The 24,996-nt window shown below is 46.4% G+C and overlaps 3 protein-coding genes across 8 annotated transcripts; 2 read left to right on the top strand and 1 right to left on the bottom strand.

Annotated features, from left to right (window-relative positions):
* Positions 1–180: 180 nt before the first annotated feature.
* PLA2G7 (phospholipase A2 group VII) lies at positions 181–15,830 on the bottom strand. Of its 3 annotated transcripts, none has more exons than XM_083857392.1 (11): positions 15,470–15,830; positions 8,647–8,774; positions 6,418–6,568; positions 5,759–5,852; positions 5,033–5,101; positions 4,416–4,563; positions 2,856–2,969; positions 2,509–2,600; positions 1,917–2,090; positions 779–927; positions 181–437 (listed from the first exon to the last, which is right to left on the bottom strand). In XM_083857392.1, exons 1-11 carry the CDS (start codon positions 15,813–15,815, stop codon positions 334–336), a joined length of 1,569 nt encoding a protein of 522 aa, XP_083713518.1. In that variant the 5' UTR covers positions 15,816–15,830; the 3' UTR covers positions 181–333. The 3 variants fall into 3 exon arrangements, with proteins under 3 accessions (XP_083713518.1, XP_083713517.1, XP_083713519.1); XM_083857391.1 differs by lacking the exon at positions 15,470–15,830 and adding an exon at positions 8,941–9,413; XM_083857393.1 differs by lacking the exon at positions 15,470–15,830 and adding an exon at positions 9,008–9,122.
* Positions 9,544–11,244, top strand: IMP3 (IMP U3 small nucleolar ribonucleoprotein 3). Its single transcript, XM_083858548.1, has one exon. It carries the CDS (start codon positions 9,591–9,593, stop codon positions 10,146–10,148), a length of 558 nt encoding a protein of 185 aa, XP_083714674.1. The 5' UTR covers positions 9,544–9,590; the 3' UTR covers positions 10,149–11,244.
* On the top strand, positions 15,777–23,750 carry ANKRD66 (ankyrin repeat domain 66). Of its 4 annotated transcripts, XM_083857394.1 has the most exons (6): positions 15,777–15,827; positions 16,521–16,600; positions 16,728–16,816; positions 17,359–17,519; positions 18,807–19,035; positions 23,416–23,750. In XM_083857394.1, the coding sequence occupies exons 4-6, from the start codon at positions 17,381–17,383 to the stop codon at positions 23,594–23,596; spliced, it is 549 nt and encodes a 182-aa protein (XP_083713520.1). In that variant the 5' UTR covers positions 15,777–15,827; positions 16,521–16,600; positions 16,728–16,816; positions 17,359–17,380; the 3' UTR covers positions 23,597–23,750. The 4 variants fall into 4 exon arrangements, with proteins under 4 accessions (XP_083713520.1, XP_083713523.1, XP_083713521.1 ...); XM_083857395.1 differs by lacking the exons at positions 15,777–15,827; positions 16,521–16,600 and adding an exon at positions 15,915–15,976; XM_083857397.1 differs by lacking the exons at positions 15,777–15,827; positions 16,521–16,600; positions 16,728–16,816 and adding an exon at positions 15,887–15,976.
* Positions 23,751–24,996: the final 1,246 nt, after the last annotated feature.

Genomic DNA, 24,996 nt, shown 5'->3' with positions numbered 1-24,996 from the left:
CAATCTGTCTCTCTGCAAGCTTGACTCAAGTCAAAACCAGAAAGAGCATTTAAATTATTAACAAGTGATTTCCCCTAAGCGGCCTACAAAGCAGAAGTTACTCTGTTGCAGTATTTCAGACCATCCTACTAACTCATTTGACCAGAAACCTCTGTTTTTATGATTATGTAACTTATTACCTTGTCTTTTTTTTTTTCTTTTTTCCTTTTTTTTTTTTTTTTACCACACCCCAAAAACTTTGTAGGTGTTTAATGCCACCACATTGTCTGAGCAATGTCTGACCAATATTAGTGTCCTGATGTCTATGGCACCTTCAGTCCTTCTTTGTATTCCTTATTCAGGTTCAGCTGGAGATGTGTCAATATTGGTTCCAGGAATAACATTGGGTCCTATGCCATCCACAAGAGAATCCCACCGATCAAAATCCTTCTTAAGACCTGTAAGATGGGGGAAAGAAAACCCAAGTGGCCTTAAGTTGAGTAACCAGCTTTTTGTAAAACTACACTGAGTAATGAAATCAACTTGGCAAGTAGGGAAGGAAAAGTATTTTAAGGAGGAAAAAATGATACTCTAGAGTTTTTTTACCAGAACAAAATGTCAGTGATTTTCCTCTGAGTTGCTAAGATTACAAAAGCAACTGACAAATCTCTAGAAGAAGTCTGACTTATTTTTTCCAGACACTTATTTTGATCTTGTTTTAAACTGAATGGTTATATAAAAAGCTTCACAGGCATTAAGTATTAGTCAACTTCATACTTAACTGTAAACAGATACTTACTCAGATGTTTCTGTAGGAAGGCTAATGAAGCATGATTGCTGATATCAATAGCTTCATTTGGATCTATTTCTCCTTTTAATTTGAAAAATCTTGCAATGATTCCTCCACTCACAAAGGTGAAATCAGGAAAGCTCTGATGTACTGACCCCCTGCAAAAAAGAAAAATGATCAACAGGCTTGTAAAAGTACATTAAATTTCCTGATTAAAAGATGCACAGACTTCAGTCACGTCTTGTGCTGTCTTTAGGTGAAGATAAAACAGGTTAATCTCACAAGCATGCAAGATTAGCAGGAAATTCTGCCCTAACCACAGAAGGGAGGAAGGTTTGTACATGCTCACTTTTAAGTCACTGTAACTGCAACAGCAACAAAGAGCTGGCTTGGCAAAGCATCAAAATCAAGCTGTTTCCCTGCTCAATGGTGCAGGATAGAGCCATCCCTCCCCTGGCTGCAGAACTGCTCCCAGAGGGCTGTTTCAAGTGTTAAAATGCAGGTGATGCACAAGGCTTGTGCCCCAGGCAGGAATGCACACCTTGGAGTGTCTTAAACTTGGGGTTCCTGGCTGCTTTGAGAGGTCTCTGTCCCCACTGTAGGGGATGTACGGCTAATTTAAACATGCAGTAAAAACATGGGCCATGAGGAGAGACAGTCATAGTATCATTTAGGCTGGAAAAGACTTTTAAGGTTATTAAATCCAACCATTAACCCAGTACTGCCATTCCACCTCTAAACCATGTCACTCAGTGCTACATCTACATGTCTTTTAAACACTTCCAGGGATGGTGACTCCCCAACTTCCCTGAGCAGCCTGGTCCAATGCCTAACAACTGTTTAAATGAAGAAATATTTCCTAATATCCAATCTGAACTGCCCCTTGTGTGACTTGAGGCCATTTCTTCTTGTTCCCTGGGAGAAAAGCCTGACCCCCTACCTAGTTCCACCCTCCTGTCAGGGAGTTGTAGGGTGAGGAGGTCCCTCTGAGCCTCCTTTTCTCCAGGCTGAACATTCCCAGCTCCCGCAGCTCCTCCTCTTCCTCAGCCTTGTGCTCTCGGGGCTGGCTGGCTGCAGTTCCCTCCAACTGCCCAGCTCCAGCAAGAGCTTCAACCACAGATGGAAATGATGGCTCCTGAGCACTTACTTGATAGTGATCATTTTCTTGTTTGTGTCATTGGAGATGAGCTTCTTAATCTTTAAGATGTTCTCAGCCCACTGGAATTTTTCTGAGTTGATAAAAAGCAGCGGTTGCTGGATGCTGTTTTGGTAAATGTCGTCACCTACAGGAAGCATCCACACATCGAGGGCAATGCCACACCTGCCAAAAACATCTGCATATTGGCACAGAAGCAGAAAGCTTGGAAGCTTTCAGCATGCCTTGAGTTGCAAGAGACATGGGAAAGAGTCTGTCTGATACTGGGCAGGTAAAGGAATAATTTTGTTTCAGAATTATCTCTACTCTGGGGGAAGAGAATTAGTCCATTCTTGCCATATGTTGGTCTCCACTGCCAGGTGCAGCTGGACTGCAGGGTCCCACAGTATCATGACAGAGTAAGATGCAGTTGTTATGTTCCACCACATCCCCACACTTGGAAGAAGCATGGCTGGAGAAAGCAGGACATGCCAAACAACACTTTTCTTCAGGAGCTAATCAGTAGTTGGGGGATCCTAGGTAAAGTGCCCTGCTCCAGACCTCTCAAGTGCCAAATGTCTTTGGCCTTGTTTTGCATACTTACCTGAATCTTATTTCTTTGCTGAGACTTTCAATAACTGTAGCACCACCAAAAGAGTGTCCCATCACAGCTATTCTGCTAGTATCAACAGAATCCTGTCAAAAAAATCCAGGTGCTGTAAGAGACTTTCCCAAACTTACTTTTTTAAAGGGAGTAATTTTTTTAGGCATTAGATCCTACTGAAGTAGGAAGAGCATCATTTCAGCTCCATTACTCTCTATCCAGCTTTGGATGACCTGAGAATATTTTCATACCTTCAGAATACTTTACATGAACCAGTTTAGAAATGGAAGGGGGAAACCAGAAGCATTATTAGGTGTTTAACAAAAGAGGTGACACCTTCCACTCACCTTTAGGCTGTTCCAGTCGAAGTCTGAATGTAGTACATTTGTTACTTCCTCTCCTGAATTGATTTTTAGAATGAGATTGAGAGCTTTGATACATTCCTGTGCTCTTTGCTGCACCTGGAAAGAGAGAGAGGTTGGGGCAGAGCAGTGGAAGGAATTATCAGATAACTGCCAGGCTTGAGAGCCCCTTGGACACAGGACTTACTCTGATAATTTTCCCCCCCTAAGTGTCTGATACGGTACCAACTATTCTGAACTGTAGAATGGAGCCATCTAACAATAGAATTGGATTTTGGTGGTGTAAAGAGCTGAAGCTCTTGTGCAGAACCTCTGCATACAGAGGAATTTATCCCTGTAACATGCACCAAAGGCCTTCAACTCCTTCATCCTGTCACTGCTTAAGAAAAGGGGTTGTTGGGATGTGCAAAGGTTTAAGTTACACACCTCCAAAGAATGGTGACTCACTGATGCTTCTCAGGCTCACTTGGGTGAGCAAATGTCATTCTCTTACTTGCCCCATCACACAACAGCCTTGAAACTGTCCTTACACTGGATAAACCAAACTAAGAAACAGTGAAGCCTATCCCATTTTTTTACATATACTAATCATTAAAAACTGTAGTGAAGCTGTTGCAAAAAAAGGTTTTCATTGTTCCATATAAGAACAGTTTTTAACTGGTATGTCAGTAAAAGAAAAGTTTCAAGAAGAACCAAGGAACAGTAGTGATCTTGGGAACCACACTGTGTAGGCAGCCAACAAGATGTCTGTGCATCGCTGAATTTCAAATAAATCCCAATCTTCTCTACTTCTCCACTTGTGAAATTTGCAGACAACGGCTTCTGGAGGTTATTTCCAAGCTCAGACATTACACATTGACACTCATAAGTAGGACATTGTACTCATACAGGAAATGACGCTTGTAGTATTGTCTGTATGGCCCAGGGAGATAAAGACAAGCACCTCCCTGGCTGAGTGTTCATTAGCTGGAAAAAAACACTCCCTTATTTTAAAGGTCAAGTGTATGCTTGGAAGAGCTTGTCAGTATGGTCACATTACATCCAGCTTGGATACTGCTTACAATAAATTGGAAGTCTGCACCGTTTACATTGCTAAAAAACACCTTTAAGTGTGGTAAGGACTATAAAGCAAACATCCCACTCACAGCAGCCATGATTCATCATGCTATGGAACAGTAAATGAAAGCTAATGCAGGCCTAAGGCCACACAAACACTTGAGCTGACACTGTGTCAGTTTGAGGCTGGGCTGGGCAGTAAAAGTGTGAAGAGACAGAGAAGAAACAGAAAGTTGAGTGGAACCAGAAGAGAAACAGATGACTCAGCTCAATAGTGCAACTCTCAAGAAAAGTTTTGTTGAGGGAGCAGTTTATGCTCTGAAGAAATCATTGTTGGCTGTTCCACCCTCAGGGACACAGGACTTTACCCATTTTTCTATCTCCCTGAGCCCTGGCAGAAGACTGCTCCCCTGGCCAAAGGGAGACTCTGCCAGGGATAAACACAGCACTCCTGCCACACTTCCCAGAGCACAGAGCCAGCCCAGGCACCTGCTTGTGGCGCAAGCAGCGCTCCTCCTCTCCAGTTTTCAGTTTCCTGTAGTAGATCCACTCCTTCTCCACGTTAGGCGTAGACTCTTCCTGTGACTCAGAAATGGTCCTTCTTTTACAATAATACGTTGCTGAAGCAGATTCATCTCTGTAATACCAAGAGGAGGTTACTTCTGGGCATGCATTCCATTTGGTTTGAGATGAAGTCAGCACAAGTTTTAGATTTCACTCATCTGAAGAGATCCAGCTATCAACCAGTGCTGCTGCAATTGCAACCCAGTGTACACAAACTTTCTAAATAATGCAATAACCCCACCAAAACTCCCATCTCCTCTATATTCTTCATCTACTTTAACAATAAGAGAGAGACAAATAGCATATCTGAAGAATGACAAATTATATCTACCCCAAGACTTTTCATTCTAGGGCTTATCTAAACAAAATTCTCTTTGTTTGGAGAAGAGTTGAGCTATGGGCAGTGTGGGCAAGGCTAAAAAAGAAGGGTTAGTATTTTTTCTTTTAAAAAATCCATAAGTTCTTCTTTGGTATAAACAACATTCTGTTCAATATGACAAAGTTGCTTTCCATCAGAACTCCAAAATGTGCAGCACACTCACCTGTGCTCCACAGCAGCCACTATAAAGCCCTGAGAAGCCATCTCTATGCAAATAGCAGAATAGATCGTCCTGTAATAAAAACCACACTCTGATGAGATGTCATTCTTTCAATTCCATTGCTCTTTAAATGTTGACCACACTAGGTATGCACTAATCCCCACTCAGTATTTCTTCTCTTTGAATTTGCTACCCAGCAGAGCAAGATTTTGTATGCCAGGCACCAAAGCCTGTTCACAAAACCTTGGTACTATTTTACTGTCTATTCAGAAAGGAAAATGCCACTGATTTTTAGTAAGTAGCACACACAGCACTTTGTATCTTCAAAGAGCTGTCCAAAAATCAACCAGCTAATCTTCACAACATCCTTATGGGCTGGTAAATATCTTCACCTCCATCATACAAAAGGAAAACACAAACGGAGCTCTGAAGTGGAAGCTTCTCTAGTGGAAGCTGTCCCTGCCTACAGCAGAGATGATCTTTAAAGGCCTCTTCCAACCCAGGCTTTTCTATTATTCTGTGACCAACCATACACCAACCCTTCTGTTGTTTCAGTGGAGGCATAATGACACACAGCAGCCTTCACAGTTCTTCAAATCTGTTTCATCTCCGCAAGGATCTCACCCCCCTACTGAAAATCTGTTCAGAACCACCCTTGGAGACTGCTGTCTCCATAGAAGCAGTCTCCATAGACAACAAAACCAGTTCGCCAACAAACTGCAAAATTACCTAAAAGCTCCGAGTCCATGGGAAAAAACAAGAAGTGGGTATTTTTCTCCTGGCTTAAAAGCAGCATTTGACTTGGCAGGACAGGTCACTGAACCTACATAAAAATGGAAATGTACATCATTATTACCGGAATGAGAGAAAGTGCTTGTTCCTGTGGGAGAGATCCCAAGAATGTAGTGACCTCTGATATCAGAGCAATCACCTAAAGATAAGGTACCAAGACCCATCTTTAAAATAGAAGACAAATATGGTTCTGAAAAAAACTTTCTACTTGGCAGAAGATACTTGTCTTCTCCTTCTCCCATCCACAGTCTGGCACAAGGTCTACATATCCCTTAAACCTTCATAGTCAGGCATCCAGGCTGATATTCAGACCTTAGGATGTCTCTGACTTTTGTATCTTTGCACATTTCCTTGTGGGATTTAAATCACAGCACACAGGTGCAGCTTACCTAGAGCAAACTGCCCAGACACCCCTATCCACAGCAGTCAGGGACTGCCTGAGAGCTGGGGTCACATTCAACAGTCTCACTACACAAACCCATCCCACAAAAACACACTTCTTTCCTAAAAACTCTTTTTCAGCCCTGCAGCAGTAACACTGCTCATGGACAACGGAGGCAGCAACAGGCAAGGAATAAAACCAGCATAAGTCTTACCAACATAGTAATGGAAAAGCCTTTCTCCTACAACTCGGTACATATTAAGGAAGTCAGAGAGTCCCTGATAGTATTCTTTGTCTGGAATCCATCGTGCCTCTTCGACATCTGTGGCATCATATGCTGGATAATACAGGCGCAAAAAGCTTCCCTGGGATTAGGAAAAATTTTTTTAAAAAAAGGAATATTGGTATTTATTTTTATATGGCAGAGAAAATGAAAGATTAAAACATTTTTAGAAAAGGTTTCAGTTTCAAGAACGCAGCTCAAGAGAATTATGAGAATCTCATGAGAAAATTATTATCATATAATTGGCTTTGATGCCAATCCTATGTCACGATCCTCCTGTGCCTAAAATGAATTTAAAGTATCATGAGATACACATCATCACAGGTGGATATACACATCACTTTCTCTAGGTTGGCCTAGGGCTTATTAGAAATACTTCATTTAATTCAGTTAATTATTACAAACACTCATTACCTATTTGCTTGATCCAGCATCTTGCTGGATCTTTTCTTCTGTCTTCTTCACTGGGAATGGTTTGATGATATATTTTGGTAAGTTTTATAGAGCTGACTGTTAAAGGGGTGACTGAAGATGATCTGAGAGCTGGAGGACCTCTCTGAGTATGATAGATAGAAAGAGGCTGTTTAGCCTGGAGAAGTTAAGACTCTCTAATGTGACTGTTGTGTTCCTGCCTAAACTGAGCAGAGGCTGTCAGCAAAGCTCTTGGGCAGCTGCACAGCAAAGGAGAACAATGTATCGCTCTTCCTCCTCATCAAGATGTTCACAAGTCTCTCGTGGTCCATCTTTCTAAACAAACTTTGTTAGCTTGTGTTTCATCTGCCTCTGTTTCTTACCACCAGTTCAAATCTTACTGTCTGCACTCCAGGTATCCCAGGAAAACAGCCAAGCTCTCCACACTCACAGGGGCCTCCCATACCCCCCTGTCAGTCTGCTTCCTTCACAGACAGCAGCAATGTACCAACACACACTGCAAAGCAGACTTGCCAGCAGATGAACTGTGTGCAATTTGCATTCTTATTTCCTGGTTTGCAAAGGAATTTGCAACACCCCATTCAAATTCACTGTCTCACTGCAGCTGTTCTTTTGGTTTAGCAAGTTACAATCGGGGCCAAAATAAACATGAGCTTTGAAATGAAGCCTGATTTCTTGAACACTAATTTATCCATTTACCAAAAGTTTGTTCAATGAAGCTTGTTTCTATTCACTTGACAAACTTAAATCAACCTTTGCCACAGAGACCATTATGGAAGAACTTTCCTCCACACTGGTAATGATATTAACTTGATCTCAGAATAGTCCCAGTGAACCTCCCCAACGACTAACGGATTACCACAAAGGGGAAGAGGTTTGTTATTTATACCTAAGAGAACTGCAATTGTTCATAATGCTTATGTAAAAAAACCCACACGGGCTGACTGCAAAGAGAAACTCATCACTCCTCTGCTGATATAGAGTAAGCTCAGTAAAGGAAAACATAAAAACCATTACAAACTGATCACAAGTGCCACTATAAACTGATCACAAGTTCCACTACACCTGGCTACTCTGAGGACTAAAACCACAGTGTAAATGCAGGCATATTCTCTCAAAGGCCAAGAGGATTTGAAATGGAAATGCACAAGCAAGCTCATTACTTGTTTGTTACTGTCCCTATCTTATTACCGTGGCTTCTCACTGTGCTAATCTCTTGTAAAAATGACATCCTGTTCATGTTCAGTGAGATAAAATCTCAAGAAAACATCTCATCTTTTACCCTGCATCCAAAACACTGCACAGGCTCATCTCCCAACCCTGCCAAATCCTGTTGGGGTCTTGTAACAAAAACAGTGACAGTCACAGACACTGCATGTGGAGTGTCTTCAGGAGCCCAGGGCAGGAGGGAGCAGTGGGGTGGGTGGGAAGACCCTCCTGGGTCCCAGGAGGACACAGTTTCTCTGCAGGATCTTGTGTGGGAGAGACAGAAAGGCAAGGACCTTAGGAAGAGGGAGGAATTTGCCATGGGAAAGGCTTGCAGGTTACATCCATCTGGTAAATGCCCAGTACACATCCTACACCAGGATGGAGAGGATAGAAAGCTCAGCTGTGAGTGTCAGCATGGAGCACACAGGCACGACCTTCTGGTTGATTTATCTGTAAAACTGCAGCCAGCTCACTAACATTATGGCTTAAATCCAAAGGAGAAAGAGTTGAGAGGTTTACCTCAACTGCATTTTCTGTCATCAGGTCTGTACATCCAACCGAGTGTGGTCCCTTTCCTTCAGGGATCCTGTAAAACTTCTCAGAGCTGCTGGTGCTCCACATTTCCATTGGTGCCTTCACCGACAAGCCTGGGGGAAAACACAAAGCAATTAAAGAGACCACCATGGCCTTTGTGACCAGATCACCCACACTGAAACAAATCCAGCACGCTGAAAATCCAAAATTCGGAAAATCAAGATTGAGCCAACACAGAAATCTGCTCATGAGAAACAAATCCCAAATTGTCAACCTGACCTGTTCCACTGGGGATTTTCCTTGCAGTATCCTGAATCCCAAGGAACAGACAGCACCGTGCACTTACAGAGAAGTGAGATGAAACCTTTGGCTGGCGAGGCCGCGGCGGCACTGGGGAAATCTGCGGTGTAACGAACCGCACAGAGCGAGGATTCTGCTGCTCCTCAAGGAAAACCGGCCTGTTTATCAGGGGGAGTGGGACGTCACGGAGAAACACAACGCTGCTGTCATTTTTCCAGGAGGAATGACGAATCCCGCGTTCAGCCTCCGGCGAGACAAGGTGGTGCTGCCCGTGCCGGAGCGGCTGTCGGGGCGGTGTGGCCGTACCGGAGGTGACCCCTCCGCGCCGGGCTGGCCCCGGCGATGCGCACAGCGCGGGGGGCAGCAGCCGCATCCCGGGCTGGCTGGGCTCTCTATCTGCCGCCTTCTCCTTGGCGAAGGAGACCCGGGGCCATGCCTGTCCCGGTACCCCGGTACCCACCGCCCGGCGCGGCTCCCCGGGGCGGCCCTGCCTGGGAAGCGCTCCCGGGGCGGGGCTGCCCTGCGCTGTCACAGCGGCTCCGCCCCGGAACAGCCGCGGCCCCGGCGGCCGCTCCGCCCCGGAAAGGCCCCTCTGAGGCGGCCGCGCGGCGGATCCCGGACCCGCGAAGATGGTGCGGAAACTGAAATACCACGAGCAGAAGCTGCTGCGGCGGCTGGACCTGGTGAACTGGGAGGCGTCGGGCGGGAACTTGGCGGAGGTGCGGGCGCTGCGGCGGTACCGGGTGGGCCGGCGGGAGGATTACGTGCAGTACAAGGCGCTGGCCCGCGACGTGCGCGCCCTGGCCCGGCGGCTCCGCGACCTGGGCCCGGCCAGCGCCGCCTTCCGCGCCCGCTGCGCCGCCGCGCTGCTGGAGAAGCTGCACGGGCTGGGGCTGGTGAACAGCCGGCAGTCGCTGGCCGTCTGCGAGAGCCTCTCGGCCGCCGCCTTCTGCCGCCGGCGCCTGCCCTGCCTGCTGGTGAAGCTGCGCATGGCGCAGAACCTGCGGCACGCCGTCACCTTCGTGGAGCAGGGCCACGTCCGCGTGGGGCCCGAGGTGGTGACAGACCCCGCGCTGCTCGTGCCCCGCGCCGTCGAGGATTTCATCACCTGGGTGGACGCCTCACGCCTGCGGCAGAAGGTGCTCGACTACAACCAGGAGCGCGACGACTTCGACCTGGCCGCGTAGGGGCTGCCCGGCCGCCTCACAGGACACACGGGCCGATAAAACCACCGCGGTGCCGCCACGGGATATTCACAGAAGGAATCTGCGTGCTTCCAGTGTGGTATTGACCTGCTCCTGGCTCCCTTTCACGGCTAATGGTTCCGTTCATCCACGCAGAGGAACGTCCTTTACACATCCACTGCTTGGAGAATACATCCAGTGGTCCAGCCCCATTGTTGTCCCCAACGTGCCCAGCTCCATTATCATCCCTGGCATTCCCAGCTTCACTGTCAGCCCAGCAGCTCAGCTCCATCATCCATCTCCAATGTGCCCAGCTCCATCATCATCCTTGGCATGTTGTCCTGCTTTAGGGCAAGTTTTCATTCTCTCCTGCTTCACTCTCATATCTAGTTTTAAAGGTACAGAACTTATTTCTGGGCTAAACAAAGAGATGAGGATACCAGCACCATAAAGTCACTTCAGGACACAGCCCAGCTCCATCATCTTTACATCCCATAAAGAAAAAGTGCTTGGAAAAGTCTCTGCCTAATCGCAGGAGAGGATTTTGGTCAGGCTCAAGTGCTTGGCAGCTTAATAGCAGCTGCTGGAAGAGGTTTTAAGCCAAGCCAACTGGCTGTTTTAAGATTGATTTTAGCAGCTTTTCTGCTCTTTTTCCAAGAGGTTGTCCTGGTTTCCTCCTTCAGCTGTTGAATGCACAGGAATCAGAGTTACTTCTGGAAGGGTTTTCCCTTGATATCAAGGAGGGAATGTGGGGATTTCCGGGTGTCAGCAGTAAACAAAAAGGCCAAATACTGCATTTCTGGAACTGTTAAAGTTTTAGCCAAAAACGGAATTAAAACCCACCAAAATCTTGATTGTCATGTGAAGTTGTAAAGGGAAGTTTGATTCTTTGCTGTGTGGGATTCCAGATGACCATTAGGCATAATTTATGGAACAGGCTCCAACTGGAGACGTGTTGGAACAAAAGCTGATCTAACCATAACTGCTGATTTGGGAGAACTTTCATGTTTAGCACATTAGCCAGGGACTGTTGGGAACTTTGTTCTCTTTTCATAAAAAAAGCAGAAAAACAAAAATAAAACTTCTGGGTTTTTTTTTAGTTGGTGAAGAAATGTGTGGACTGCTTTATGATATAATTTCTCTGAGTTTATTCTGATTTTTAAAGGTTCCAGTAAGCCCTGTTTGCCTCCTTTCAGAACTTATTTTTTAATGTAAGTTTTTATGTAACTTACGTAAGTCTGTTTTTATTAGCTAGAAGGCTATTACTGAGTTCTAACACGTTTATGCTAAGAATGCTCTTTCCCTTACCCAGGGCTATGAAAGGACTTGGCAGTAGGTTTAGGAGCAGAGCTGTGACTGTCCTTCCCAATCCAAAGAGCTGGAGTGCAGCTACTGTCAAAGTTCTGGATTTGGATGCCTTAGTGTGGCTTTTTTTGAATAGAAAAAAGTGTTCAGGTGAGGAATGTTTTGGAGGTACTGCATGACCACAGTCTGTCACCAAATATTATGTCAGGTTTTTATAAGGCAAACAGAATGTTTACATTTCTTTCTAATCTCCTAAGCCAGCTGTATTAAGGAGAACAATTATTAAAGCAATAATAGATATTAAGTAAAGGACACTAAACAGGTGGATAAACCCTTTGCCTACTACTGCTGCTCATACTTTAATTTATTTCAGCAATCATAACCTCAACAACATCTTAACCTTTTTCCTAAGAGTGTACACCTTGCTTATGGTAAGAAATGTAAATTGAAAAAAGTTTCACACCTGAAGCCTGACTTTTAAACACCTTCCCAACTTCCCTTTCCTCTAGAACAATGCTATTATTTCTTGGGAAGTTTTGAAAGTGCCTTTTCAGGTGCAGGTAAAAACAGTGCTTTTGCTGTGCCTTACTCTTGGGAAAATTTAAGTAACAGCACAGTGAAATGCAGGGCATTTTACTAATGAGATGCTAAACTCCTGTTCTGCCCAATGTGCCCAGCCCTTGAAGGAACTGCAGAAAAGGAAATACCAAACCTCCAGCCTCTCAGCCTCTGCCGTTTACATCATTAGTCAATTCCTTTTGTATTAAACAAACTTTTTATCCTTCATCTGTGCACCTTCAGCATCTGCAGCAGAAATAACCCTGTAGGCTGTTAAGCAATGGGAATTGATTTATCCATCACCCCTGCTCTCCTCCTGTGGTACTGGAAATCAGATTCTTATGTTCTCTGAGAAATCAGGCTGTGTGTTTGGATGTCTGTGTGGTGGAATTTCTTAGCTGTGCTGGTTGTACAGTAGCTGAGACCTGAGATGAGTGTCCTGCTCCTCAGTTTTTAGCAGCTGGAGTCCTCACACACCCCTGGCCTGAGCTGGGTCCTCTTCCAGTACAAAAAACAGATAAAATGGAAATTCCAGCAGCACAGCCACATTCCTGCTGGTGATTTCAACCAGGGAAATCATGGCTGCCACATGTTCCATGGTGGTTTTGGCTTTAGTTCCTGGGTTTGGGTTTGTTTTCCAGAGCTGATGTGCTGTGACCGCTGCTGGGTGGTTCCCGCTGCAGTTCTGGAGCTGGGGGTTGAAAAGGCACAGGAAGTAGCTCCGACAGCCTTTCCCAACACTTGGATAAACATGGAGGCTTTTGTTAAATTCCAAGGCTGATCCAATGTCGGTATAAATTGGCACAGCTTCCATGGGCCTGTGTGAACTGGCGTGAGGATACAACCCAATATTGTCCTTTTTTGGGCCTGGACCTTCAAACTCTCCCCTCCAGAACTCTGGGGACTTGCAGCAGCAGAACTTATGCATGTGAGAGTAACAGGATGGGGTCCTGGGTGTCCCTGTGCTTCTTCCCTGTACCTTCTGAAGAGGGCTTGATGTTCCTCAGGCACCCCAGCATCTCTGTAAGTCTTGTGGGAAGTTGCTGCTGAGGACAGAGGACGGTGCTGCTGGTGATGGGGCAAACTCTCTCCTGACAAAACTTGGTCACTGCCACCTCCATATGTGCCTGTCCAGGAGCTGGGGGGTGCAGGGGTACCAGCTTCTCCAGAAAGGGAGAACAGGGCTGCAGGGGGGTCTGGGAAGTGCAAAAGCCATTGGCAAACAGCGAGCAGTTTTCCAGGCAAAAGCTCTCACTTGGGTAGTGGGCAGCAGGAAAGGAGGTTTAACCAGGGCCTGTGTTTTTAGGTTTGAGGGAGGTTTTTTTCTTTTTTTTTTCCCTTTTATTTTTTCTCTCTCTCTTTTTTTTTTTCTCCTGACCTTGGCTTTCCCTTTATTTGAAGGCTGCCAAAGCAGAGAAGCTGAGGCTGAGGAATGTGGGGGAGCTGAAGGAAAAGAGTCCTTCACACTGACGCCTTTTGTGCTGCAATGTGTAAAAGGCTGAGGCTGTCACTGAAATGCAAATGTGTGGTTTTTCACTGTTCTGAGCTCCATTTTTTTTCCCAGTAAACAAGCATGCTGCATGTTTTAAAGGCTGCTTCCATCAGACATTTTGGTGTGGCTCAGTGCTGATCTCAGTCAATCACTGACTGCACATCACTGTGATCCTGGGGGCTGAGGAAGGATGATACATCCCCCTTCTCAAGATGGGAAATGGAGGCTGAGAAGCAAAGGTGGAATTGAGCAATTCCCAAGTTTTTGGGTGATGGTCCCACATCGTGGGCCAGGCCAAGGCCTCCTAGCCTTGCTGAGGGGCACTTCCCCATGCTCATCTCTGCAGCACTCCCCAGTGAGAAACCCCATTGCAGATAGAAGTGTCACTGTCCCCTTTTGGAGCTCTGAATAATGTTTTAAATATATCCCCTGACAGATCTGATCCTGGAGATTGAACCAAAGAGCCATTTTGGCTCATCACCAGGGCATGGGATCACCTTAGTCCCTACCCCAGAAGCCAAAACATTTCAATATCCCCTGGGTCTGGGGGATTATTATCTTAAGAGTTATGTCTGTTTACCTGAGAGCCCCAGCTCTTGTCCCTGCTTTTAAATACACCATTTTAGGCAGTGAAGCATCTCTTCTGATTCAGTGAAACATTTTCTGATTTCACCCACTGCTTGCTGGTTTGGGCCTGCAGGAGGACTTTGTAATGGGAAACCTTCCTGCTGGGAACCATTGCCTCTCACTTCTCTGCAAGCACAGCAGTCTCTTCCTCCTTCTTATCAGCTGATTTTGAAGAAAGTCTTTCACTCCCAGCAGGCAGAGAAAGGGGAGGCCACCCATTTATGACAAATGGAGTTTCTGAGCATGTCCTGTTCTTCTGGAGCTGCTCTTAGGGGATCCCATGTGTCCCCAGCAGGGTGTCACAGCCTGATCCCACACTAAATCCCCAGCACTAAGTCACCACGAGTTTCTGGGCTGCTGTGAACACGTCAGTGGGGTTGGTGAGTGCAAGCCCAGGCAACACCACCACCCCCGATCCCTACCCAGAGAACTATCACCTGCTGCTCCTAGAGAGGCTGGCATTGTGTCACAGGGTAAAGTACAGGCAGGCTGTCACGGCGGGTCCCTTTGGCTGACAAGGCAGTCCTTAACTTGTCCCTTGGACCTGAACTTGGGCTGAACACACCAGGGGAGCCACGTCCTAAATCCACCTTCTCTCCCCATCAGCTCCAACAGCAGCTGGGGCACAGGGTCGTCCTGTGCATGTTTGGGATGCTGGGTTTGGAGGAGGTGAATGCCGTGCCGGCAGAGCACTCAAACCTCCACCTCTTTGTCCCTCTCAGCTTCCCAGAAGAATTTAGGTGGGGAAGGACCGCTGGAAGTCACCTAATCCAAACACCTGCTCAAAGCAGGACACACATGGGGTCTGCATGTCCCAGTGCTGGACACCTGAAGCAGAGTTTCATCACCTTCGCTGTGAATTATATTTTCCCCTTCCATCTAGTCGGAGTTTTCCCTGCTGCAGCCTGGGACTCCTGCTCCCCATCCCCACAGTGGGCACGGCCGTGTCGGGAGGTGTGTTGTGTTGTTTTTCCCTGAATTGCCCTCCACACACGGACAGGCCAAGGGACACGGGCCCCGTTACCCCTCTCAGCTTATCCGGAGTGAATGCCACCCTCCTGCGGGGACCCACAGGGATTTGGGGCCGGATAAGGGGCTGAAAGGAAAGGAAAGGAAAGGAAAGGAAAGGAAAGGAAAGGAAAGGAAAGGGAAAGGGAAAGGGAAAGGGAAAGGGAAAGGAACCCTCGAGGGTTGGGGACAGGGGAGTGGGAGCAGCGAAGCCGCCTGAGGTGCTGCGCAGAAATTACTCACTCAGCTTCTTAAAAATCCCCCTCACGTCACCACTGCTCCTCCCCGTGCCCTCCCCAGACCCTTTTCATGCCCTTTGCGGGCCGTCCCGTACCTGTGGTGCGGTGTCCCGGGTGTCCCCCGCTCCCGCCCCGCCGTCCGGAGCAGCGCGCTGTCCCCTCAGGCCGCCCCAGGACCCCCGGCGCCGGCCCGGCAGCGGCTGCTCCCACAGGCGGCCGCCTCTGTCGCGGGCACAGCGACTGCCGGGCTCTCCCCGAAGGGGAGGGACCAAACTTTGCCTTAGTTTTCAGCTGAGACAGTCTTTCTGGGAGAAATCTTCCCTGCGCCTGGAGAACAAGTCTCTGGCACGGAGCCATGCCCAACAAAGGCGGCGCGTCCCGGCGGAGGCCGCGGTGGCCGAGGTGCTGGGCCGTGCCCCGGTACGGCAGCGACAGGCTCATTGTGGCTTCCTTGTGGGTGAATTCTGGATCTCCCGGCTGGGGCTGGGTTTAAGCAGCAGGAACCCCAGCAGAAAATTCCCCCGGATGGGTTGCAACACCCCGTGGAGGAGCTGCAAGGCCTGTGGCCGGGCGGGCAGCGGGGGACGGCGCTTTGGCTCAAGGTTGCGCTGTAAAAATACAAATCTTTTCGTCTTTCCTTATGAGAAAGAGATAACCACAGCCTAGGGAGACAGATCTTAGTTTCAGATACAACATCTGGGGTGGCTGAAGGTGGGTTTAGCACAGGTCACCCCCTTTGCACAGCCCTGGTGTTTGCCCCCTCAGTAACGCTGAATTCAGGGAATTCACCTAAAAAAAAGCACCAGTAATAAAAGATTAATTTTGTGAGAGATTAACAGCTGTGAAATGCCCCAGTGAGCTTCAAGGCTAGCAAAGGGAGGCAGCAGGGAAGGAGGGGAAGTAGAATTTGGTTTATGAAGGTGCCCCTATGGAGTGTCCCCTTGCAGAGCTGTTGAGCTCCTGCCTTGGGATCAGCAGCTTCCCTTCCCTTTGTGGGTGTGTGGGTATGAGCTGAAGCTGGAAAAGAATAAGAAAGTTGTATGAAAAGGTCCAAGGTTTTGTTGTTGTTGTTTTTTTTTTCCCTGTAGTTTTGTCCAGCCAACATTTCAGTGATGGGCTGGATGCATTGAAGTTTGACATTTTCAGGATAGATTTGATGCTGTTGAAAGGTGTCACAGAACAAGTCAGAAGATGTCTTTTTAATCTAAAGGAACAGGTTCTTCAAGGTGAGTGAGAGACAGTGAGGAGGAGGAAGTACACTGGTGATTACAGTAACAGAGACACCAAATCCCATGATACTTCTTTGGCCCATTAGGAGCTCCAAAATTTACTTTTCTTTTTTAATATATTCAGATTTTCCCAGATGTGCAGGAGTCAAACTCAATAGAAGACAAGTATGGGTCTTTCTTTTGGATCTTATCTACAACGGTCAAACCACCCAGGTGTGAAACAGGCTATGAATCTTAGTTTAAGACCATTCCTCCTTGCCTTATCATGTCTTTTTAAAAATAAGCTTAATTATTATTATTATTATCCCTTCTTAAAATTTTCACCAAAGAACATCAGAGATGCTTGCATAGATGTTTCTGTCATTGCAATAAAATGCTACCAGTAAGAGACATGCAGCATTGGCAAGGGAGGAGCCAGTTCCCATGGTTAGTGAGCACAACAAACCTGTGGCAAATGTTCAATGTGGTTTTAGCTACAAGTCCTTTATATAAAGGACTGCACTTTGCTGCACATTTCTGTGTCTACAGACCAAGAGTCACCATCAGTCTGTGATCACTGGTTTGGAGATAAATTATAGGATTTTGGGAGGGGGGGGTTTGCCTCATCATTCCTTTTTCCTTATTTTTGGACGAATCTTGGTTTCTCACAGTGCCCATCTCATTTTTAATCCAGGTGCTGCTTGACCTATGAAAGCTGCTGAGAGGAGCTGATACATCAGTGAACACCCACTAAATGACCATCCCTCTGTTACCAGGGACCTTCCTGAAGAGTGCAGCATGACAGAGCTCCATGAAGCCGTGGCTGTGGGCAACTATCACTGGGTGGAAAAGATTCTGAAAGCAGGGCACTGTGACCCCAACCAGAAGGATGCTGACTGGCATGACAGGACCCCCCTGCACTGGGCTGCTGCCAAAGGTGAGGGCACCCCCAGCTCTGTTACCTCTGTGAATGGACATCCAAAAAGGTGATGCTGATCACCTGTAATTGTATCTAGGCTGGCAAAATCTCCAACTTGTATCTGGTAATTTTGTCCCTAATGAGCAAAAAAAGGGTAAATAGCCATTTAAATGGGAAGTTTGCCTACAAAAAAAGCTTATGGGGCTGCTGTTGAAGTGATTTTTAGCTTTATTTTCTTCCATCATACAACAATTTGCAATTACATGATGAGCAGATAGGGAATGGCTGCTTTTTCCCCCCATTACTTTTCTAAGAGATGACTCCATGAGTTTATTTCTCATGTACACTCAAGGGAAAGAGCAGGATGTCAAATCCACTGTATTTACACCTGGTACTTATCAAACCAAATAGAATAAAATAATACCTGTGTTTTACATTGCTCTCCCTTTATATTGCACCAGAACTGTTTACAGCTCCCATTTGGTCATTCATCTTCAGAAGTGTCTGGTAAAGTCAAATATCCCTTTGCAGCCCAAAAAAGAGATGATGCAACAATATATAATGTACAATTGTACACAGTGTAAAATGGGAAACTGGACTTCTACACCTCTGTGCTACAGTGTTTGTTGGGATCTCACATCATCACATCTGTCTTTGATCAGAAATCAAGTGTGTGATTTCCTGTTTTACAGTTAAGACCATGTTTTTCTTTTGTCCTGATGGATTATTAGGCTTTTAAATGTCAGCAAAGGGGACTGAGCTACTTAACAAAAATGATGGTGAGAAGCTGACAGAGCCTAGATGTGATTTGGAATAGTGTAGCTCAGTCAAGGCAGTGTCAAGTGGTGTAGAAATAACTTTTTTTTCCCCCTTAAAATGTGAAGGTGAATGAGAAAGAAGTAATACCTCTACCTGCTATCCAAAATCCCCTTTGTTTTAGTAAAGCTGTTCACAGGTTTTCCCATTCTCAATGTTTAAATTTTATTTTGCAATTGAACTAAAAACAAAAATGAAGCAATTGAATAGCCAATTAGTCAATGACTACCTGAGATGTGCTGTTCAGAAATTAGAAAGCTTTTTTATTTGGTTGTTTTTGTTGTAAATTTCTTCTGGAAACAGTCTAGTTTGGGAGAAAATAACCAGCATTTCCTATTCAGCATCATTTATACGACAAACCAAATAGTCAGGTGGGTGAAATCCGTGTCTGAGGGAATTACGACCAGCTGTGTGCGACTGCTTTTTGCATCCTGAAGGTATAAATTCACTCCAAACATCCTCTCTCCTGGTTTTGGCGCGCGTTGCCAGGGCGGGCGGACCTGGTGAGGCTCCTGGCGGATCACGGCGCCCGGCCCTGCCTGCGGAGCGATGTGGGCTGGACCGCCGCTCACTTCGCTGCCGAGGCGGGGAAGCTGCGGGTGCTCCGAACCCTCCACTCCCTGCACGCTGCCATGGATGCCGCCGACCTCTTCGGAGACACTCCCCGGAGGCTCGCGGAGATCTATGGACACCGGGAGTGCTGCAAATTCTTGGAAAAGTGAGTAGTGGTGGCAGGTCCCGCTGCGGCTGCAGTGAAAATTAACCTCACTGCTTCACAGAACAAACACAGTGTGTTACTTACCTTCCACCCAAAGCCTGCTAAAGCCCTGACACACAAGCTGTAGTGGATGAGCAAACACGGGCCTGTCACAGGGAAGCCGTGAGAAGATGTTTTTTTATTCCCCTGCCTCCTGCGGTTTTCTTTTGGTATGTTTTCAAAATCGTTAGCACTTCATGACATCATTGTTTTTGTAAGGATGTTGCAGAGCCGTTATTAAGCAACAGAAATGAAAGCAACAGCTGGCAAGTGTTAACCCCTTACAGTGGTGAATAGCAAATACACGGGTTGAGTTGCTCAGGAAACAGCCCTCAGCGGTTGTTGTGTGTGTATATATAATTATATGTATATCATTTGGCTTTTCTTATAGTAAAGACAAAAAGCCACCCTATTTTTTACATCATCATTGAAAGTTAGACCCCTTATATAGGATGGCCACATATTACTTCCAAATTTTGGGAAAATCCGTGTTGTCTTAATTGCTTACAGTTAGCACTGTGGTAGCACATGCCATAGGAAATGTGCTTTTTAATGGTTCCCAATTATTTCTCTTTTTCAGCCACTGGCTTAGCTCACGGGTATTTTTATCCTTCCAAAGGGGTTTTCCTGGATCAAGATGCTCTACTGCAAAGGTTTGAGCTGAGTCTCATCCTGTAGCTCTCTGAAGGAGTGGGACAGATCACCAGAGGCCAACCAGCTTGTTCAGTGCCAGCCATAGTCCCAACACTACTTGGAATTTAAATGCAGTGCCTGTGAAACTTGCATATGCCAGACCCTGGATTCTGAGAGCTCCCAAAGTGTTTTTTCCCTGGGTTTTTCTGTAACTTTACAGTCCCACCATCATCCTTCACTGGCACCTCTTTTACCACTTCCACATTCTCAAGACTGCTTTGGTAGCATGTATATCCCATTTTTAATTTTTTTTTTTCAGAATTTATTCAACTCAAAATCTCCAGCTTGCCAGTGCAGCACACAAACTTTAAAGTTCAAAATCAGGCACAGTAACTGGCCAAAATGTCTGAGGAGGCCAGTGCCTTACAAATGCCACTTTTCATTAATCCACATAAACCCTCCTGTAGGTACTGTTGTCCTTCTGCTGTACTTCCACAGCTTGTTGGTTCCTGCTGAAATGCCCCATGCCCACCTTTTATCTTCATGCAGCATCAGAGTCCTTCCACAGGAAAAGACAACCAAACTGACAAAATCCCCCTGTACAGAACCCAAAAAACTTTGTGAGGAAGCCACAGGTTCTGGTTTCCAAGCTCTGGCTAGTATGAAAGCTTTGCATTTTCCCTGCCCACCCAACACAGAATCATAGAATGGTTGGAAGGGCCCTTAAAGCTCATCTCATTCCAACCCTTGCCATGGACAGGGACCCCTTCCACTAGACCAGGTTGCTCAAAGCCCCATCCAATGTGGTGGAGTTGAACACTGCCAGAAATGGGGCATCCAGACTATCTCAGAGCTAAAGTCTTTGTTTTTAAAGGAGCTGACATGCTGTAATCCCTCGCTATTCACCACTTTCCTTCCACACAGATGTATTAGCCCTTCTTACCTTCAGACCTTCAGTTTAAAGGCATTTAGACAACCAGCAGCTGATAATGAATCTTTGCAGATTAGATTTTTTACTACCTAGCCAGTGTCTAGGTAGTAAAGCCTCAGGTCTGCCAGACCTTTGAGAATGGGGCACTGTCTTCTGGTGGAGATTCTCTTTATACTGTTCTCAGCTCTTGCCAGACTTAGTTTCTGTACCAGAACAGGTGAGTATTGTCTAACCTAGAGGGTGAAAATCTGCAGACTTCTGCCCCTGGATGAATAATTTATAGCAATTACTTGCCTATTCAATGCTGTCCTTTTTTGCACTAATCTCACCAGTAATTCCTGCCAAGTCTGTAGCATTTGCTGTGCCTTGGACGTGCTCCAGGGCCATGGGAGCAAGCTGACAGCAGGGATAGGGGAATTGCCTGGATGATGCTGAAGGGCAATGCCTGTGGCAGGCAGAGGCATCTGGGAGAATGATTGACAGGTTGATTGACAGAATGACTGACATCCTGGTCTGAGATACCTGAGCAACAGCCTGTAGTGATTCAGATCAGCTGATGAAGGGCTTTCAAAGGTGAATGATTAATTTAAAGTGGAAAACTTGTCTTTAAGAACCACATGCTGGCCTGACTCACCCCACAGCTGCATGGCTCAGCGTGGCTGGAAAATCTAATGACCAGGAAGATGTTTCAAATGCCCAATCTAGAACATTTTATAAGATACACAACGCCTGTACAACCACCTCACAGCCATAACCCAGCCTGTGGGCAGCCCAGAGTTTGTCACTGAGATTCAGAAATACTTTTTAAGCCCAGCCACTATAATTTGTGACCACAGTGGACGCTTTCACCCTCACACACTGGCTTCACTGCTTCACATCAGCAGACTTGGCGTAAACTTAGGAGGAATGGTTGTCACTTGTAGTGTAATTTCAATTACTGTCTGTTCCTTCAGATTGTGCAGAAGGTCACAGAGATGATGTCCAGGGTCAGGCAGCGCCAAAGGGAACAGGGCAGTACTGTGTGTGCTTGCACAAAATGCTGCACAGCACAGAGCAGCTCTGCCCTCCACTCAGTGGTGTGTGTGGGATATAAATATGAGGAACATTTTGTTACACAGCATCCCTGTCAGTTTTGGATATTTGCCTGTCATGCAAAAAGAACAAAGGCGGCAGTTTTTTTAAAACTGTCTGAGGGTCTGCACCAAATGCAGGGCTGATGTGCATATCTATTCTGGCCTATGAGCATCCAAATCCTTCCTGAATCCAAATTCAGCCCTCTCTAGCACCACCATGACCCTTGAAGCTGTTTGTTGGTCCCCAGGTGTTGCCAGCTGCATGAACTACCTGCCTACCTGGGCTGGGCCACTGAATTGTGTTGAGGACTGCATCCACATGGAAATATTACATGTATTGACATGGAAATATTGTTAATGTGCAAATATTAGGAATATTTCACTGCCGAGTATCAGTACCCCTCACTGAGGTTTGCATGGACATGCAAAAGTTAGGAAACAGCTGCTCACAAAACAGCTGCTTCTGAATAGCAAATGCTTATTTTGCATCAGATTTGGCTTGCATGAGGAGGGCTTTACTCTGGATGCTACGAGAGCTGCCAAGAATGGCACAGAGACCCTCAGCCTGTGTCTGCTGCCAGCCTCTCTGCTAAGCACCAGCTGTTGAAACTGTACCAAAGGGTCCTGCTACCTAAGACCAGGGCATATATATACTCATGTGTAAATAAATAAATAAATAGATAACAGATATATATGTTTATATTTAAAAGTCTATAGAAAGATGTTTCTTGCCCTTGGGAGCAGGTACTTAATAGAAGACAATAGGGTAGTTCAGTTGGAAGGGACCTACTGGTAGTCCTATGGCTTGACCACTTCAGGACTGACCAGAAGTTAAATCATCTTATGAAGGGCATTTTCCAAATCCCTCTTAAACATCAGCAGCCATGGGGCATCAACCACCACTCTCAAACACAGGCTCTGTGGAGATCATAGAGCACCTTTCAGTACCTAAAGAGAGCCTACAAGAGGGCTGGAGAGGGACTTTGGAAAGGGCGTGGACAAGGGGGAATGGCTTAAGTAGGTAGGATTAGCTATATTAGGAATAAATTATTGACTGTGAGGGTGGTGAGGCCCTGGCACAGGTTGCCCAGAGAAGCTGTGGCTGCCCCATCCCTGGAAGTGTCCAAGGCCAAGCTAGGTGGGGCTTTGAGCAACCTGGTCTAGGAGTAGATGTCCCAGTCCATGGCAGGGAGGTATGGAATGAGATAATGTCTAAGGTCCCTTCCAACCCAAACCATTCTGTGATTCTATGATATAGAAAACCCATGTGATGAGATCCATCAATATGGAGCTTCTGGCTTTGCTCTGTGCTCTCAGCTGGAATAGCATTGCACTGATGTGATAGAAATGCTCTATTTCAGAAAAAAAGGATTTTTCTTGATATTGGATGGTGTTTCTGACAGAGTCCTGAATCCTGGGCGCCTACAAAATCAGAGCCCTGCAGGAGGAGGAAAGGATTTGCCTTCTCTTGGGCAAGATTTACACTTGGAATGTCCATGTCTGGATCCAGACAGTGCTGGGGCCCAGGAGGGGGTCTCTGTGAGGGAGGTTTGGGCTGCACTGTGCTGGACACACTGTGGTTTTTTCTCAAGTGTTGGTGGCAGCAGGGTTTTGACCAGACCAAGACACAACCCTGACCCTGTGGATGGGCCCCTGTGAATGGAGATGTGTGTGTGCTGTGCTCACTCTTGGTTTTTCTCCCAGAGCAGAGGAGGAGAGCAGGAACTACCGCAGGAAAGCTGCACTGAGAAAAATCCCCTTAGACCAGAGAGATGAAGACTGGGAACTCAAGAAAGAAGAGCTTCGGAAAAATCCACCGTGTTTTTGGGAGAAAGGCATGGCCTCTATTGAAAAGAAAAATGGGGGAAAAAAGGGGAAGCAGTAGTGTGCCCTGCCTGTTTGGTGCCTCCAAGTGCTTGCAATGCAGAGCAAAGGCACTGGCAGACCTCAGGTGGATCTGAAGGGTGACATTTGGGTGAATGGAAGAAGCAGATGGCTGCAAGAGTGCATCCTTAGAGATATACTGTAAACAGTCTCCTTAAGAGTATGAATCTGATCTCAAAAATAAAAACAACTGAAGAATATGTTTAAATATACCAACACTCTAAATCACTGCAATGTTTGAAGTTACTGCAATGGCAGCTGTTACCCGTATTGTGAGGGAAAAAAATAGTCTTGATCCCACCTGATTCACAAAAGCATCTTTGACATTGGTTCTGCTTGCCCTGCTGATGTCTGTGGCCTTTGCTTCTTTGCTTCTGTCCCTGAGACAACCTAGAGAGGAGGCTCTGCATGGACTGGCAGCCTCTGGTGATGCCTGTCTCTTTCTTGGAAGAGGGAGGTAGTTGCTTCTTCTGGATGATTGAGATGTTAATACTGAGCTTTCACTGGACACATAGGTCCAACAGCCTGAATCTTCCATTCCTGGCCCAGCAAAAGGGAAAATGTGCTCCCTCCATGCTGCTTTCAGACACCTCTGACTGCCAAGGGTATTGGAGCACTGCCTTTTTTTTTAGCATTACCCCCAGCCATTTTTATGGCTCTGCAAATAAGAATGCTGTGCAACTGGTCCTGAGCTCTGCTTCTGCTCATCAACACTTTCCATGGTAAAAGCATCTGCAATACTTTCACTTCTCTGTCATAAAATCTGGAATGTGACCCAGAGCAGTTTTCCATACCGTGACAGCACTGGGCAGCCATTCCATTGATTTCTGACATCTCCTATGTGTCAGCCTCTTCAGGCTGGGCACATCCTGCATCTGTCCCCATGGGCTGTGCAGTGGGACTGTGCTGATGGACACCCTGTCCCCTCCAGTGCCAGCTGAGCGGGGCTGGTGCACAGGACAGGGATTCTGTGCTGGGTGTCACATTCTGCAGGATTTGACAGAACTAGAGGAAGGGATCTGCAGTGTGGTTTGCTGGGGCTGTGGTGTTTTGTGTGGTGACACATGCAAGGTGCTGGTTCTGCCTGCTGAGTCTTGTGGCATGTGAGGTTCTGACGGATGATGCTGCACTGGATGTAGGGAATAATATGGATCTTCCAGGGCTTTCCTGTGAAAATGGTTGGAATTGTCTTGTTAAAGGATAAAGTGCATGAGCAGCAGGAGGGGAAGAATGGAGGTGTGGTTTTTCCTGTCCTTTCAAAGCCTTTTAACTGGGGAGTTGTGTCCAGAAGAGATGCTTAAGATCTGCCTCTGTTTCTGAACTGGTGACAGAAGTGACCAGTTCATGTTCTGTTGTGTTCATGCTGGAACTATTTCATATTTCACCTGCTGTGGGGTGTTG

The sequence above is a fragment of the Zosterops lateralis genome (genome assembly GCF_965231275.1).
Source record: "Zosterops lateralis genome assembly, chromosome: 3".
Lineage (NCBI taxonomy): Eukaryota > Metazoa > Chordata > Aves > Passeriformes > Zosteropidae > Zosterops > Zosterops lateralis.
This window is presented reverse-complemented; position numbering and strand designations above follow the sequence as displayed.

Excerpts from the sequence above, each read along its gene's own strand:
- PLA2G7 (XM_083857391.1), bottom strand. The coding sequence starts at position 9,334 with ATGCGGCTGCTGCCCCCCGCGCTGTGCGCATCGCCGGGGCCAGCCCGG. Across the intron at positions 2,091-2,508 it reads AGCAAAGAAATAAGATTCAG|GTGTGGCATTGCCCTCGATG; the intron begins GTAAGTATGCAA and ends TGTTTTTGGCAG. Across the intron at positions 928-1,916 it reads AAGAAAATGATCACTATCAA|GGGGTCAGTACATCAGAGCT; the intron begins GTAAGTGCTCAG and ends TCTTTTTTGCAG.
- IMP3 (XM_083858548.1), top strand. The coding sequence starts at position 9,591 with ATGGTGCGGAAACTGAAATACCACGAGCAGAAGCTGCTGCGGCGGCTG.
- ANKRD66 (XM_083857397.1), top strand. The coding sequence starts at position 15,900 with ATGGGTTGCAACACCCCGTGGAGGAGCTGCAAGGCCTGTGGCCGGGCG. Across the intron at positions 17,520-18,806 it reads GCACTGGGCTGCTGCCAAAG|GGCGGGCGGACCTGGTGAGG; the intron begins GTGAGGGCACCC and ends GCGCGTTGCCAG. Across the intron at positions 19,036-23,415 it reads TGCTGCAAATTCTTGGAAAA|AGCAGAGGAGGAGAGCAGGA; the intron begins GTGAGTAGTGGT and ends TTTTTCTCCCAG.